This window comes from Crocodylus porosus, unplaced genomic scaffold, assembly GCF_001723895.1.
Source record: "Crocodylus porosus isolate Cpor-Errol unplaced genomic scaffold, CroPor_comp1, whole genome shotgun sequence".
Taxonomy (NCBI): domain Eukaryota; kingdom Metazoa; phylum Chordata; order Crocodylia; family Crocodylidae; genus Crocodylus; species Crocodylus porosus.
The window spans coordinates 93846128-93863972 of NW_017728918.1; the positions used below are offsets into that span (position 1 = coordinate 93846128).

At 47.9% G+C, this 17845-nt stretch overlaps 1 protein-coding gene across 1 annotated transcript; it reads left to right on the plus strand.

Annotated features, from left to right (window-relative positions):
• The first annotated feature begins 2586 nt into the window (after positions 1 to 2586).
• FAM26F (family with sequence similarity 26 member F) lies at positions 2587 to 14113 on the plus strand. Its single transcript, XM_019538222.1, has 2 exons — positions 2587 to 3158; positions 13703 to 14113. The coding sequence occupies exons 1-2, from the start codon at positions 2625 to 2627 to the stop codon at positions 14111 to 14113; spliced, it is 945 nt and encodes a 314-aa protein (XP_019393767.1). The 5' UTR covers positions 2587 to 2624.
• Positions 14114 to 17845: the final 3732 nt, after the last annotated feature.

The following is a 17845-nucleotide window of genomic DNA, read 5'->3' on the forward strand; positions in this document are numbered from 1 at the left end:
GATGTCACGCACCATGTGACTGGGGATGGGGACAGAGTTGTTGATGTCACGCATCACGTGACTAAGCGTGGGGGTGGAGTTGCTGAGGTCACGCACCACGTGACTGGTGTCAGGGGCAAGGCTGGTGACATCATGCACCATGTGACTGGGGGCAGGGGGCAGGGCTCGTGACCTCATGCACCATGCAAAGGGAAAGGGTTAGGGCTAAGGGGGTAGGACTTCTGGTTCCGCCCACCTGTCACATTTGCATTGAAGGGCAGTGAGCCTATATATTACTGCCCTTTAAACTCCTGTGTCATACACACACTGACTTACCTGCCTCTCTGGTGGCAGGGAAGGGAGGGTGAGCTGCCAGCAGGCAGAGAAGTCCCTGGGCTGTAGGGGGGGGCTGGTGCTTCTCACAGCAGTGGCGACCCTCCTGCCTCTGCAGGCAGCAGCTGCCTGCAGGCATCCAGCTCAGGCAGTCCCAGGGGGCACTGCAGCTGCAGCTCAGGCAGGCAGGCTCCAGGAGAAAAAAAGATAAAAGATTAGACTCACTGCTTTTCTTGGGCACAGCCTGCCTTCCCGGGCTGCTGGAGGGCTTCCTGCAGAGCCCTGAGCTGCACAGAGCCTGGTATGTCACTCCACAACTGTAGGATCCCCATGTTATTTAAAGCATATTATGCTGTCGAATTTCCTAGAGCAGCTGGAATTAATGCGCAATATGCCACCAACATGTGCAAACACCAACACCATTAAAGTGGTGCAAAAGCATTTAGCTCACTTTAAAGTGTCATGCATGCCCATCATTTGTCTGCACATGGTTACTACTGTTCTGAAATCACCCAAGAACAGGTAACTGGTGAAAACACTAATACTGTGGTATATACCCTTAACAACCTTAAACCCTCCCACAACTTCAGAGCTAGGGGCAGAAATTACACATAAACTGATATAAGTGATCAGAAACAGGTTCAAATCTGTAACACAACAGAAGTTCAGGGTACATAAACCACTCTCCAAATGGCTAAAACTGGTTTAAGATAAACCTGGATGGATGTAGTATCAGACTTAGATGATTTATGTTAAATCAGTTTATTGAACTTCCGTCCCAGATCCCCTCTAGATTCATGTTAACTCATAGCCCCCCAGTAGGCTTTGCACCTTCCTCGCCATACCCCTCCACCCCCAGGCAGGGTGGGTGGCCTAGCCTTGGCCCAAGGTGTATTCTCCAACCTAACAGGAAGGCATGCTCTAGCATCCCTGAGCTTCTGGCCTGAGCCACTTCAGGCGTGTGGCTGCAATTCTGGAATCAAAAGTGAATGTCTGTTCACTTGCTTATCAGTTCAATCTATACAGTTTAGACTAACCTGCAAAGATTGAACTGATTCAGCCTCAGGCTTTTTGACTGCCTGTACTTAGCCCAGAGGGCCCCAAACCAGTCTCTGGTCCCATAACAAGAGGTTACCATGAACCATAGAAATGAGAGCCCTTGGGAACATAGCAACTTTACAGAGTTGGAACTGGACTGAAACATGTCAATACTAGTGCAGACCTAATCAGTAGACCTGGAAAACTTTCTTACTACTTTGCATGAGCAATCAGCTACTGTGAAAAGTACTACTGACTAGGCAGCAGTATAATCAGAAATACTCACTGTCAAAGATGGATGACTGTAGCATTGATCCCAGGATATAATTTTATTAAATAAAAGGCAGGGAAATCACACCTGTATATATACAAAGATGGAGAATTACATTTATACACCCATTTGACAAAACTTTGTTATAGTTCTGAAAGGAGAGGTGCAGTGACTGATGTCAGGCAGAACTGTGTCAGATGATAATCATGTTGTCACTGCATCAGTACAGAGCTTGAATTAGGATTTAGTTGAACTATGGTATATTGTAGGAAGGAAGAAGGTTATTATTTAACAGGTTTAGCACCATCAGGCTTTAGTTAAAAACAAGCCAAACTTAAGTACTGGCAGATTTAAGTGGTTGAAAACCACATACAGAGATCCATAGCATTTCTGTGCATATTTTATTCCCAAATATTTTGATGAATTTTGACATGTCAACCAAAATGCCAATGAAAAAATTAAAATGCTTATGTGAAGGATTTCAACCAGCTTAAGGTATAACCCAATTTAGTCACAATCCTATACCAGCCATTGTGAAACTCCAGGGATGCCTGTACACATAGGGAGGTTGCTCTGATGTGCTGTAATTACAATCAAGTCTGCTGGGGCATGCTTATTGGTGTGCTCCAGCCAGCCTCTGTGTCTTTGGGTGCTTTAATTAGAGCAACTCCAAGAACCATTCTAATTAAAGTATCCCCTCCACCCCAACCCTGGAGTGCTCCAGAATATTTGGGGGTGTATTAAGGAAGCAGCAATAGTTACATTAGTACATGGAAAAGGAGAAGAAGCAAGGTTGGTTTCATCTATTTTGTTTGCATGAATGCAGAACACGACCTGCTGCTTCCTGTGTCTAAATATTGTCAAACCATTTGTTCTACAGTGTACCACAAAATGAAACCTCTATTAACTTATAGCGAGATCTATTCCACTTCCCTTTCTATTCTAGTATGCTAAGTGAGATTTCATCCACCTCAAAGAGAGAGAGAAGCAGCAGGAGCTAGAAATGGAGAAATTTTATATTATACTGGATATGTGCCTCAGTCACAAGAAGGTTTTGGGATTCAGTGCCGTGTCTTTGCTGACTATGGGCAGTGAGCGTATCTTCTCTGCTGCAGTGTTCAAATGTCCCTGCAATTCGTGGAGCATGTTGTATGGCTTAGCCTTCCTTCTCCTGCCTGCCTTGGTGCTTTTTCTTCTTGGCTACCTGCTGAACACAAGGACCTGGAAATTGCTCACTGGCTGTTGTGCCTCACGCAAGAGGTGTAGCTGCAGCAGCCCTGCGCATCTTTCACGCTGCCTCCAAGTGTTATGGCTGTCAACTGTAAGTTCTGCTGTGGCCCCACTCACCTGGATTGCTGTGGCCCTGCTGAGTGCCAGCTTCTATGAGTGTGCAGTGAGTGGAAGTAGCATGTTTCAAAATTACTTGTGTAAAGAGCACGGCCCCGAGTGCCGTAAGCAGGTAGCCAAAATCCCTTGTGGTGGGACTCTCCCCAAAGAGCTGCAGAATGAACTAACCAGCCTTCAGGCACAGTCTCAGGTATGGTGTCTTTTATTCTTTATCTTAGTGCTTTAAACCTTACTGAGACGCTTAGGTGAGGAGGGATTTCTGGAGCGAGGGAAGAGCAACAGCTTTAGTCTGGTAAAACTAGGCTCCTATAGAGTCATTGCCAACTCTACTTAAACGGGTTGATGTGAAGAATTTCCAGTCCCAAATATGAGTTGAGTTTTTTCTATTATTTTCTCTGATTCTATCATTTATGAAGCAAATTATTCTTTCTCTAGGATTTGTTTTCATGTCAACGGTTAGCAGAATACTTTGAGCTGAACAGTACTTTGAGAAATATATTTGCCTCTACTATTTTCATGTATTTCTATATATTGTCGATATTTTTGTCAATTTTTTGTCATGCTGTGTGTTGGCAGATATTGCTTTCTCATGGACTTAAAACCCCCCACTTTCTCAAGTTGGAAATGAACTTGCATATTTATAGAACTGGACTGAATGTGACATAAAAGGATTTTCTAACTGTAGACCATCTACCCATTTCAAATTAGAAGTGTGATGAGATCCTGCTCCCTTTTATCCACGTTATTGACTTTTCCTACAATCAGGAGTGCTCTAAAGGACCCTTCAGTTATCAGGAGGAATCTGTTGATAATCTAAGGTTTTGAGTAGCACCAGAGAACTGGCCTGTGAAAAAGGAAGTATCTGTGGTATACTGCAAAACAGGTTGTTCATAATCAGCTTAACACTCATATTCTAGAGTAGTTTAAATATGTAACTCAGTCCTCTTAAAAATGATCAAAAACAAAAAAGAGGACAAACCAAGTTTTTAGTCTGACAGCTTAGAATATTATAAGCATACTCCATGTTTTAGGTGCAAAACCCAGTTTCTGGAGAGCTCATGTTTGTCAGCACTGTCAGCTTAAATCCACCGAAGCCATGATTCGAAGAAGCAAATATGGGCAGAGGAGTTTAGACTGCTGAACACAGATAGTATGTGAGCAGAAGGCCCCTTTGGTGAAAAATCAGGGCCTTCATAGTCAGTGAGGCTTCACAGGAAGTAAAGCAAATACTTCAGCTTTTTAGGCTAAGTACAGACATTTGGGGACGTTAAAACAGGTTTAAAATGACTGTCTGATTTAAACTTAGCTCATTCCAGAGTTGACCTTACACTTACATACCTGGTCTCAGTGACTGGCAGTCTAAACCTGTAACAGAACAGAAGTTTCATGCACACAAACCAGTCTGAAGATTGAAGAACTTGGTTGAAGATAAACCTGGATCTATGTAGTATCAGATTCATTCAATTTAGGTCAACTGCCCACTATAGAACAGATGTGGACAAAGTGGAGGGGGTCCACTGAAAGATAATAAAAATGATGAGAGGGCTGAGGACATGACTTATGAGGAAAGACTGAAGGAACTGGGCTTATTTAGTTTAGAGAAGAGGAGACTGAAAGGAAATTTAATAGCAACCTTCACCTACCTGAAGGAGGGTTCAAAAGAGAATGGAGCACCACTGCCCTCAGTGGTGGCAGATGACAGAAAAAGGAGAAGCAAGGGAAGTGTAGGTTAGATATTTGGAAGATTTTTCTTACTGGGGGGTAGTAAAACACTGGAACAGGTTACCCAGAGGGGTGGTGGAAGCTCCATCCTTGGAGGTTTTTAAGACCCTGCTAGACAAAGCCTCGGCTGGGATGATCTAGTTGGGGATGGTCCTGCTTTGAGCAGGGGTTGGTCTAGATGACTTCCAACCCTAGTTTTATATGAGTCTATGATTCTAAACTGGTGCATGGAACTTCTGTCCACTTCCCCAGTGCAGCCCCAGGACTGGGAAAACCCAGTCACTGGCCAGAACCCTGGGGGTACTCTTGTCACTCCCCCTTTCTCCATCCTGGTCTACTTTTTGCCCCTATGGCCCCTTGCTCCCCCCACCCCCCCACCAGCAGGCTCAACCCCATACCACAAGCTGCTCTGGGAGCAGCCACTTTTTTCAGTGTTTGCTGCTGCCAGAGTTGAGCAAGTAAGTCCCAGTGGGGGCAGGGGTAGGAGGGTTGAGGGTGTAGGTTCACTGGGGTGGTTATGCCTGCTCCCCCAACCCATCTGCAGGTCATGCCTGACCCCCTCCGCGCAAGTCATTCCTGCCCTGACCACCCACCTGCAGGTTGCACCTACCCTGACCACCCCAGCCACAAGTCATGCCAGCTACACCCACCTCACCTGTGGGTTTATTCTGCCCCCCCTCCATCCATGGGTCATGTTGGCCCCACCCACCTCACCTGTGGGTCACACTAGCCCCCTAGCCCACCCACGTGTCACACTTGTCCCCCACCCCTCATGGGTCATGCCTCCCCCATCTCCTATCACCTTCAGCCTGCTGGACCCCCAACCACCTACTAGTCCCCCATTCCTGACTTACCTGATATCAGGCAGCCATTTTGACCCAATTTAGCTTTCCCCTAAATGTCTGTATTTAACTATAATAATTCCATGGTAGGGGCGCCTGGACTCTTTAACTGTAGTCAGCAGCCAGCATAGGAGTAGAGCCCCAGTAGAGTGACAAATGACTGGCAGCTCCTGTGGCCAAGATCATTCCAAATGTATTGGTACCTGCCTTTCCTTTGGATTAAATCAGCAAGGCTGAGAGGGGACATTGGTAAGTAGGCAGCTCAGTGTCTCCATTTACATCACGCAGGCTTCTGCAACCTGGATAGGTCACTCCAGCTTCACTTTATCTTTCAAGTGAGTATTACGTTCAGTGAGATTATGTCTCACTTGGCATAAGTCTACAGACAGATGCCTACCACAGCTCTTCCACTAGTTAGTGTTTTCTGCTCCTTTCCAAAGAATGTAGTTGCAACTAAGGTAGACACAGTTAAGGTGATTTCATTTCTTCCTCACCTCAGAATTTTAAGGTAACAGCCCTGGAGTTTTGTATATTTATCTAAAATTCTTCATATAGATCCATAACATGCAGCTAAGATGCCTATGACTTAGCTGCCACCTTTTCAAATTAACATGACTAGATTCAGGGGAATCATCCTATTTCACATGTGGAGGTGCACAGTTCTCCTGTTAGTTCTGTGTCTCAAGCCCTTCTTTCATCCTAGTAGATAAAAGGGAGACTTGTTATTTGGATCTGATTTGGATTTGAATGGCGAGATGTCCAAATCTATGATTGACTTCAGTGTAAAGTATGCTGTTTCCCAATATAGTGCCTGCCACACTGGAGCATACAGTCAGACTTCCTCTTTCTTGCTCTCCTCCTGGCCCTATGAGTCTTCCATAAGGAACAGATTACTTTACAGGGTGAAGTGGGGGAGGCGTGAGGGAGAAGAAGTGGCACAGTTAATAATCCCATGTACCTTCCGGGAGCAGCTATTATGGCTGGCCCATAAACACCCCCTTGGAGGGCACCTGGGAAGGGACAAGACGGAGGCACAGCTGACTCGCTGGTGTTTCTGGCCCCATATTTATGAGGATGTAGATAAGTATTGCCGTGCGTGTCATGCCTGTCAAAAAGTAAGCTCACACAGGCCACAAAAGGCCCCACTCCAACCCATGCCAGTGGTACAGGAGGCCTTCTCTCGCGTAGCATTGGATGTGGTAGGCCCACTCCCTAAGAGCGTAGCCAGGCACCAATTCATTCCTGTGTTAATAGATTACACCACCAGATTCCCTGATGCTATTCCTCTGAGAGTGGTGACCGCCACTAAAGTGGCAGATGCATTAATGCATTGGGTGGCTATGTTTGGGATTCCGCGGGATACAGTCACGGACCAGGGGTCCAACTTTATGTCCACAGTCCGAAAGGCCTTTTGTAAAGTACTCCAGATTAAGCACCTTTGGACAACTGTATATCATCCGCAGACCAATGGGTTAGTGGAGCGGTTTAATGGGACGCTAAAGGGGATGCTGAGGAGCTGCATGCAAGAGGAGCCCCAAAAGTGGAGCCTAATGATCCCACCCCTGTTGTTCGCGGTAAGGGATGCCCCCCAAGCCTCTCTAGGTTTTTCCCCCTTTGAGTTAATGTTTGGGCATCGGCCCCGTAGCCTGTTGGATGTTAAACGAGAAGAATGGGAGGCTGGGCCCAAGCACAGGGGAAGAATGAGGGAATATGTACAAGAAATGAGGGACCGGCTGCAGGCAGCCCAAGATATCGCGTTGACTAACCTAGGACAGATACAGGTGCACCAGAAAGAGAGCTATGATGGTAGGGTGCAAGCCTGGGAACTAAAGATAGGGCAGAAAGTGTTGTTAATGTTACCAGATGCCACTAGCAAGTTCTCCATGCAGTGGCAAGGGCCCTTCTCAGTCGTAAGAAAGGTAGGGCCAGTTGACTACGAGATTCTGCGCCCCTGGGCCAAGCGAGAACCCCAGATATTTCATGTTAACCTGCTCAAAGAGTGGCGCGAACCTGAGGGGCTCCTGATCTCACCTGGGCTAGGTGCAGGGGAAGAAAGAGGGCCGGCGACTGAAAGCTCAAGTAGCCCACACAGGGTAGGAGAGGTGCTCATAGAGACACATCTGGGGATGTCCCAGAGACGACAGTTGATAGGGTTAGTTCATGAGTTCCGTGATGTCTTTATGGAACGTCCCGGAGAGGCGAGGGGAGTGGAACACCAGATCATTACTAAGGAAGGGCAAATAGTGCGGGAACGGTGGCAACGGATCCCATATCATAAGTGCGCGTTAGTAGAAAAGGAAATCAGAATGATGCTAGATCAGGGGATCATAACTCCCTCCTGGAGCCCATGGCGTAGCCCAACAGTACCAGTAGAAAGGCCAGATGGGAGCCTGGGACTGTGCATAGACTTCAGAAGATTGAATGAATTGACGCAGTTTGATGCGTTTCCGATGCTGCACGTGAACGAGTTGGTGGAGTGCATAGGTCAAGCCAAATTCATTTGGACTCTCGATTTGTCTAAGGGATATTGGCAAATCCCGCTCCGGGAAGAGGACCAGAGCAAAACAGCTTTTGGCACGCTGTGGGGACTTTTTGAATTTAAGCAGATGCCCTTTGGGCTTAATGGAGCTGCCACAACCTTCCAGAGGTTGATGGATTGGGTCTTGGCACCCCACCAAAGGTACGCAGCGGCCTATATCGACGACATTATCATCTACACGGACACTTGGGAGCAACATCTGCAGGCTCTGCGAGCTGTCCTACTGGAACTGAGACAAGTCGGGCTGACCGCCAACCCAAGAAAATGTGCCCTGGGAAAGCGTGAAACCAAGTACTTAGGCTTTCTAGTAGGACAGGGCCGCGTTTGGCCACTGAAGGACAAGGTGGCAACTATCAGGGATTACAAGGCTCCTACAACAAAAAAACAGATGCGAGCATTCTTGGGGTTGGCCAGCTACTACCGCCGCTCCATCCCCCGGTTCGTGGAAGTTGCTGCACCTTTGGTGGAGACCACCAAAGGGCAGTGGTCAGGAATGATAGAATGGACCCAGGAACGACAAAAAGCCTTTGAAGAGGTAAGAAGAGCCTTGTGCCAGGAGGTGGTCCTACATACCCCCAACTTTGCTATCCCGTTTACTTTACAGACCAACGCATCAGCATCCGCTCTTGGGGCTGTGCTTTCACAAGAGGTAGACGGGGTGGAGCGGCCCATCGCATATGCCAGCCGGAAACTAAACGACCCGGAGACAAGGTACTCCACTATAGAGTGGGACTGTCTGGCAATTAAATGGGGGGTAGAGTATTTTTGGTATTACCTTCTAGGCCGCGAGTTCAAGTTGATTACAGACCACGCGCCACTAAGGTGGTTACACACCACCAAAACTGATAATGCCCGTATAATGCGGTGGGCTCTAGCCCTTCAACCGTACTGTTTTTCGGTAACCTACAAACCAGGTAGGACGAATACGGTGGCGGACTTTTTATCCCGGTGTAAAGGAGAGGAAGGGGAAGAGTGTCCGGAGCAGACAGCTAAAGGAGGAAAAATAGGAAGAACGCCTGATGGCGTCTTGAGGGGCGGGGTGTGTGAGAGAGCCTGTGAGAGAGCCCCAGCCCCGATAAGCCCCAGGAGCAGTGAAATGGGAGCTGCTGCAGCAATAAATTGCCAGCGGCTGAGGAGAGCGGGGAGCGGTGCAGGCGATGCAGGCGCGGTGGGGTCAGCTCAGCACGCGAGCCGCCGAGCGGGCCCAGCTACAGGTGCGAGTTCCCCGCGGGGCCCCAGGGCGGCAGACTCACTTACCCCTCCCAGGTGTGTGGCGGCGCTGGCAGGCACAAAAGCCGCACCAGAATGGAGAGGCGGTGGACCGGAAGACCTGGGACAGGAGCGAATCCCCGGCGGGAGTCCGGAGCGACGGAGGCACGCCGACACGCGCTTTGTGCACACATTCTGGGGAAAGGGTAAGGTTTCGCAGGGGCGAGACACCAGGGGCGACAAGCCCCGAAGTTATTCGAGGCAATTGTAAAGGCTGGAGGCACCTCACCCCAGCTGGAGGCTGCTCAGCCGGTAGCCTGGAGAAGTGGGCTACAGGCCTCAGCCACAGGGTGCTGGGGGCAGGAGGCAAAGCTGCCCAGATGGGGAAAAGACTCAAAGGGGGCAGACAGCCCACCCCGGTAAGATGGATGAGGGGACTCCTGAAAGAGGAGAGCTGGACTTGAGGGAAGCCGGCAAACACAAGGTCCCGGAGTCAGGGGCCTGTGGTGGAACTGTGTTGGCGTGGTTGCTAACTTTGTATTTTGTATTAGAGGCATTGCCCATCCCCGCTCACCAGAGGGGAGACTTGGAGGGCAACCCAGACTTGTACATGGAGGCCCTGGCGAGGGTGTAGGGGAGGAAGGAGCCCTCAAGGGTCTCGGACTTGGAATGACTGGAGGTCTCATTTTCAGACATGCGCGCATCATAGAAAGACACTAAACCAGGGAACCATCGAAGTCATGGCAGGCAGATCTGATGCATACATCTCTGGAGTGAGTGCGCCCCAACTAGGAATTATTGGACGGATGTGCACAGACTACTGAACGATTGGACTCGTTGACTGGCGCGTCGACACACCACCAGCAGTGTCAGTGGTGCTTCTCTCTGCATGTGATGTGGTGTGCACTGCTCATCTCAGGGGGTGCATGTGCACCCACATGCACCCCCTACATGTTGACAATGTTATAAAATATGTTGTTCTTTGTCATAAAAGTCTAGTGTTTAGAGTACTTAGCCAAGATAGGAGGTGGGGCTGAAGTTCTTCACACACACTTTGTCTTGTGGACAAAAAAATTAGGCACAACTGCAGTGGTACTGCACAGTCATTTGGTACTTGCTAAAGCAGTATGAGCACCTAAAGCAAGTACTAAGTGTGCAGTACCTGCCAGGACTGCACGGTCCCAGTAGCACATGGGTTGTTTCTGACCCTACTGCACAATAGCAACAAGCTACTGTACAGTAGCTCATTACTGCTGCACTGTAGTGGCAGCATCACAGCTAGTGCCGGCCAGTGCTACATTGCCATAGGGACAAGCATGTCGCCATAGCTCATTGCTACAGCAACATAGCATCTTGTGTAGACATGCCCATTGGGCATATCTACATGCGACACTTTACTGCACAGTAGACTAATTTACTGTGCAGTAAAGCATCACCATCTACACATGCAGATGCTTTCTGTGCAGTAAATTAGTCTACCCTGTGGTTAATTTGTTACCTCAAATGCAGGTAGCAAATTCACCAGAGTAGTTACTGAACAGTAGCACACATGTAGATGCAAACTTGGAGAAAATTTGTTCCCAGTCAGCCCTGGTACTAGGGGATCACCTGCAGGCTAGCCCCAGGGTCACAGGGCTTGGCGCTTCTCCAGCTCTGGGGCTGGGGAGGCTCTTTGCCTGCCTCAGCCTGGCCCTTAAAATGCTGCAGTGACTCTGGGGCCCTCAGCCACTTGCAGCCAGCCTCTGGGTTCTGGGTCCCACACCAGTGGCCCCAGGCCAGCTGCAGCAGTCTGCCCAGGCCCCAGCACTGGCCCCCAGCACACCCTACTGCCTGCCTGCTTGTCCCATGTGGTGCTGCATGCAACCTGTGCTGAGTGCTGCATGCACCTGCCCAGGCCTGCCAGCACCCAGACTATCACACGGAGCCCCTGAAGGCCATTGAGGAAACCACACTGGTATCATCCCCAATGGCACACATTGCCTGCTGGGGACAGAACTGGCCCCAGGAGGGACCACAGACCTCATGATGCTGTGGGGTGAGGTTGTGTTCCTAAGCTGATTTACCTGGAGTGAGTAGTCCAACACTCGTATCTATGAAGGCGTGTCAGGTTGCATGTAGGAGCATAGGCATGACCGGCTGGTGCACTAGTGTTGCATAAAGATCAAGGCCTTGTGGACACAGTGGGTTAGCATCAGCAACTACAACCTCTGTTTGGGGGCTACTCGCAAGTCCATGCCCTTTATGTGGCAGCTGGACCAGATCCTCACATCCCAGGACTCCTGCCAGAGCTAAGCCATATATTCCAGCATGGGTGGCCTGCCCAAACCTCCACTGTGGTTTGGCAGCCGTGATGAGATCAAGGGAGGGCCCCCAGGGGCACCAGGAGCCCATCCCATCACAGTCCCTGCCCTGGCATCGTCCAGCAGCTTCAGCAGCCTGGGAGTGCCTGTCCCACAAACTCCAGGTGCACAAGCCAACCTAGGAGGCCAACTTGGCTATGGTACCACCAGCCCTCAGAAGCTCCAGCTTGTCCCAGGAGGGGTTCCTGCCCAGGCAGACAGGCACTACACCCCTGCATGCCAGGACACCACTGGGAGCCACACATTGTCACTGCAAGCAGGAACAGACTCAAGCCACGAAGCACGATTACTATGCCTAGCTGGTAAGCCCTGCACTGGGAGAAGGGCCCTTCCCCTGGAAACTGGTGGAGAAGGCAGACTGCACCCGTGGAGTGAGTGGGGACAGCAGGCTCAGCTGGTGCCTGTCTGTGCCAGGGCCTCCCTGGCTGACTTACCATGATCTCTGGATACCTATGCACATAGAACCCCCAATCTGAGGCCAGGCAGCACACAACCCCCTGGTATAGTACATGTTATCTCAGAAATGTTGCAAACTCTCACATACAGCCTCTTTCTCCTGGCTCTGCAGGTCCTGCAGCTGCATGCAGGGGAGAGGCACTGGCTGCACATGGGGATATGCCTTCAGAGTCACTTTCAGTTTTAGCCGAGACCCTTCCTATTTGTCAGCTGTGGCAGCAGCAAACCCAGGACTGGATCTGGCTGCTGGACTGACTGGTCACCATGGTGGAGGAGTGTTATGGACTCACAGGCCTGGCGAGCGGAGAACATCATGCACGAGTGGCAGAGGGACTGGGAGAGGGACCAGGAAGACCAGGTGTTCTGGGACAGGCTCCTGGCCCTTGGGGAGAGGAATCTGGAGGCCCAGGAGTAACAGGCTGCCATGGTGTCCGCGGTAGTGGAGACCACAGAGGAGGACTGCTGGGTGCTGGACACCATCCTGGCCCTGATGGTTGCCTTTGTGCCACCCCGTTGCTCAGCCCCAAGCTGCAGCCCTGCCTGCCCCCTGACAGCTTCCCACGACCCAGCTGCAAGCCCTCCGCCACTCAGCCCCCTACCTGGGCATTGCCCTGCTGCTCACCCCAGTTCCATGTGGCCCTGGAGCAGGAGCTGCCCACAGTAGGGCCGGCACCATGTCCAGACCCTGCTGGCCCAACCCGCTGAGTGCAGGAGGGGAAGCTGGCTGTGCTGGCAGAGCAGTGGCTGCCCTCACCCCTGGGTGAGCCCCCTGCCCACTGGTCTCACTCCGGTTTGTGCATCCATGGTGGTATGTCCAGAAGCCAGGGTGTTGGGCACTTGTTCCTGTGCTCTGCTTCTAGGAACTCCCACCCCACTACCCTCCACCCTGGGAGGGCACACTGAGCACAATGTACATAGTCTTCATGGGGTGGTTGGGGGGGCTCTGTAGGTCAGAGGGGAGGGTGGAGGGCTCTGTGATTCAGGAGAGATGGGGCCTGCTGTGGGAAAGGGATGGGGGAAGGTCTCTGTTTTTGGGAAGCGAGGGGCTCTGTTGCTAGGGAGGGAGGGGATGGAGTCTGTGTGGAGGGGAATAGTGTTTTTCTGAAAACTGTCCACATCGAGCAGGATGCTGGAGATGCGCGGTGCAACTGGGGTTGAAAGGCAGGTGGTCAGAGAGCAGTACATGGGGCTGGCTTTTGAAGATCACCCCCGGCTGCAGGCAGCTGTGGCCACAGCTTCTAGCTCCCTCTGGCTGCTGCAGGGGGGTGGTGTAGGGCTGGAGGAGGCCAGGAGCAGACTACTTACAGGAGCAGCAAATCTGCTCCCAAACAGCTGCACATGTAGGTGCCTGTTCAGGGCTGGTTTGCTCTGCAGTATCTTACCGTGGAGTAAACCCATATGGCACTAATTGCACATGTAGATGCCCCCACTTAGAAGTTGCTTAGGTACTGCTTCTATTTTGTACAGATAAAATAGGATGGAGAACAGGCTTTTCAAGCAGTGCCCAAATATGGATCTCCTGTCTAAAACAATGTTAACTTGTATATGCTTTGGATGTTGCTAACCATCTGAAAACTTCATTAACTCATTTGGTTGTTCCCTGAAGGTTCTAGGATGGATTCTGATTGCTGGTTTCGTGACTTTTGTACTGATTTCCACATGCATCAAGCGCTGTCGTTCTCCAGTCAGTTTTCTTCAGCTCAAATTCTGGAAAATATACTTGAAAAAAGAACAGGAGTTTTTTGATAACAAGGCCAAAGAGCATGCAGCCAAGATGGCAGAAAGAAATGTGAGCTGCTACTTTGACTCCATTGAGCTAGAACCATTTTACACTCCAAGCAACAAAGCCTGGTGGCAGATCTCATCTTTGTATGCCTTTAATACTAAAGAACAGTATTACAGCATGATACACAAGTACGTTAGCTCAGAGAAAGATAAGAGCATCAGTTCGGCTGAAGGAGACATGTTCCCTCAAGTTCTTGGGTTTGTGGATGAGACTGAAACACAGATTCCATAATGAAGAAATTCTATTAAAATGTGGTCTTGTTCCACCACAGTGGACCACAGAAGATGCTAATAAACCCGTTCCTGCCCAGGCCCGGGGGTTGGACCTAATGATCTGTTATGATACTGTGATACTATGAAACTTTTGGGGATATTTTTTAAAATATTTTTTTTAAAATGTCTTTAATAAATTGTAGATTTCTGGATGGCCATTTTAAAATATTTTTTTCTCTAACTTTTCCAGGTTAGGCTTGTTACATAGCCTAATCTCATCAGCCATGTATTTTTTTGGTGCTTTAAGATATTATAAAAAATGGCAAAAAAGTCTTACATTGGCTAGTCTCAGAGCTCAAGGTATATGGCAACTTAGATACCCATCTTACATGAAAAATATGTTTTTAAAAAGGAAGGAGCAGCAGTATAGGTTTTGACTAACAGTAGTGGAGGAGGGTATTATGTGTACCTTGTACCACATTCTAATGAATTCATATTGAGGAATTTGCTGGTACCACTGAAGTGAAGGAACAAGGGGAACATTAAGAACACAAATCAGAATGTATCCTAGCATATTAATATTGATTTGACATGAAAACATGTCTAAAAAGGTAATTAAATTGTGGGCCCCTTTGTGGTTTTTTTGTCTGTGAGTTCTTAAGGCAAGAACCATCCCCTTTGTAAGCATGTTAACACAAAGCATTTTGTGGATGCTACCAGAAATAAACATGATTATCCTTTTGTAATACCAGCTACATTCTCAGCACTCAGTAAGTAATACTCTGTGAATGTAATGAAGTATTTGTACAGAATTTTACTAAGATAGAGCATTCCTATTTCCCTACATGCTGGGAAATTTGTACCATTATAATGAAACTAAAAACTTCCCTCCTGGGAATTTCCATTTTCTTTACTGTGCTCTGAGATTGGTTGTGAATTGCAACACACATTTTATACTGGTTCCTTTGCTAAAAGCATGAGACCAAAAGGCCATTCACTGAAACAGCAACAGCACACTTCAGATCAATCAGGGGGAAAAAGAGCAGTGCATTTCCAGTACTCACTTTATTTTGCCTTTTGTATGGAAGCAAAATAAAGTGAGTATTGGAAAAGCACTGTTTTTTTTATTGTATGAAGAAAGGTTTTTAATGCTACCAGTATGAATATTTTTAGCAAATAAATATACCTAATGATATTATTAATAAAGAATCTCTATAAACAATAATAGCTGTCAAGGAGGGTATATCTTAAAAAGTCAAAAATACTGTAAGAATTTATCAGTAACCAGGTTCAAAAACAGGTTAGAAAAAGTCATAGAGGACAGGTTTTATGTTAGTGCACAATGGGACCCCTGGTCCTTGATTGAGACATCTAGGTTTTACAACTACTACTACTACATTAAGATTCTTAGCTTACATTCTTGCACCTGCCATTGATTCTCAGATGAGGTTTTATCTATATCACTGCAACAGCTGGACCCAGGAAGGTCTGAGCACATCTGGCCCTCCTACATTCACAAGCTGGTTACTCCAGGCTTGTCCTGTGCCTGTCAAGGCATAGAATTATCAGATATTCAGGACAATTTGGGGAGGAGGGCATTGAAACTCTTCTGTATAAAGTTTTCTTTAACTTATTTGCTATTATTTCATATGAGTAATTTTAAAAGAGAAACAAATCCTCAAAGAGGTCTCAAAACCACGAATAAACAAATTATACAGTATAGCATAAACCACATTTTATTTCCTAAGCAGGATCAGTAACCAGAGCTCATTGACAACTACAAATTGCAGAAAACAAAAACTGACCCTAGAAGGACACTTGCCCACTTGTCCATGAGCATGGGATGAACCTGTGCTCTTTCAAAAAGGGGTTCATTACCAGTGAATAACTATTTACTTCTGCTTAGCTACTCTAAGTCTTGCTCTCTTTTAATGAAGAGCTTCACTGTAATAAAATACTGCACCTGCCCCACCACTGATTTCTCACTTTTTTGCCTTGTAGAATTCATTAGTTCCAAACAGTTCTGAAATTCCTTAATAGCCGAAATAAAGGACTTTGTTATAGTTTGAGGGTACTGCTCACAGCAAGAAGTGAATGATTATTTTTGCCACTTTTTTTTACTTATCCTGGCAGCAATATAAAATTGCAAATGAGCTGGTGTATCTGTATCCGCTCTGAAGTTATTACTATTTGTTGGATTTGTATTTAATACCAGAACATAGAGAATGAAGCCTAGGAAACTACCATAGCTTCTCATATACAAAACTCCTTCATTTTGAACAGCAGAATGAACAAAAAAGAAAATACTGATAAGTAGCAGTTAGTAACTCAGTCTGTAGCAGGAACCTGTAGCATTCATGTTTCCGAGGAAGCAGTCAGCAAAAGTTTTATTTAAGTTATAAATAAACAATTTATAGAGAGTTTGATACTCAAGCTTATTAACTTGGAAGTACTGCACTTAGTTAACTACCCTTTTATGTATCTCCATAGCACTTGAAGGAAGCTGAATACCTGTAAGCATAGACTGGTGGACACAGGGCTTGATCCTGTACTATTACAAAGTTTTGCCATATACCTAATAGGACTCAGGATCAGAGGATGCATCTACACAAGATGATGCTTTACTCAAGAGTAGAGATAAATTACTGCGGATTAAGTGTCTCTGCCTACACATGCAGACTGCTTATTAGGAGTATCTACACATTCATTAATGTGCAGTAGTTACTGTGCATTTAGTTTAGTACTTGCTTAATGAAGTACTAACTAAATGTGCAGAAACTACAATGACTGTACAGTAGCACCAGCTCATGGTTTTTTCCATGACTGTTACTACACAGTGGCCTAGTAATACTGTGCAGTAGCTTATTAGCACAGTTTTTTACCAGCATGCTACTGCACAGTAGCTTAATAACATTGCATAGCAGTGTGCTGGTAAAAAACCTGTGCTAATAAGCTACTGCGCAGTATTACTAGGCTACCATGCAGTAACAGTCATGAAAAAACCATGTGCTAGTGCTACTGTACAGTAAGTATTTCATGTAGATGTCCCTACTGTGTAATAATTTGCTCCAATCCCAAGTAAATTTTCTACCTGTAAATATAAGTAGCAAATTTACAAGGGAACAATCACTGCACAGTACAGCATCTGTAGACAGTCAACTGGGAACAGATGTGCTGCTGGGCAGCAGGGGGCAGGAGATTGCTCCCTGCCCCTGGGAGCTGTCTGCTGCTGCGGTGGACTTCACCACCAGAGCCCAGGTAGGGACAATGTCCCCCTGCCCCAGCAGCAGAGAGCTCCCAGCCTTGGTTCCATGTATGCTGAGCCAGGAGGGGCCAGACAGCCATAGGCCAGCCTGTGATTGGCATGGTGGGTAAGCAAGGCCAGAGCAGAGCCCAGCAGGAGCCCAAGGCACTGCCTGTCACTGCCAGGGGTGGGGGCTAGAACAGCCATTGTGTGGGGAGGTATGGGCCATGAGAAGAGTGCTGCCACATGCTACTCCTGTGCTACACATGTTGCTCCTGGCCAGGGAAGTGTCTGGCCATGGAGCAGAGAGAGGGGCTGCCTTTTCAAGTGAGCTGCCAGCTGCTGGCAGCTGCAGCTGGAGCCTTGAGTTCAACCCAGTGGCAATGGGGGCCCATTGAAGGGTTGCAGGATAAGGGAATAGTTTGCTGTTGGGAGCAGCAAATCTGCTCTCACATTCCTTCATATATAGATGCAAGCCCAGGACTGTTTACTTGTGATTATTTAACT

Coding starts and splice junctions, on each gene's coding strand:
- FAM26F (XM_019538222.1), top strand. CDS start 2,625: ATGGAGAAATTTTATATTATACTGGATATGTGCCTCAGTCACAAGAAG. Junction 3,159..13,702: donor GCCTTCAGGCACAGTCTCAG/GTATGGTGTCTT, acceptor TGTTCCCTGAAG/GTTCTAGGATGGATTCTGAT.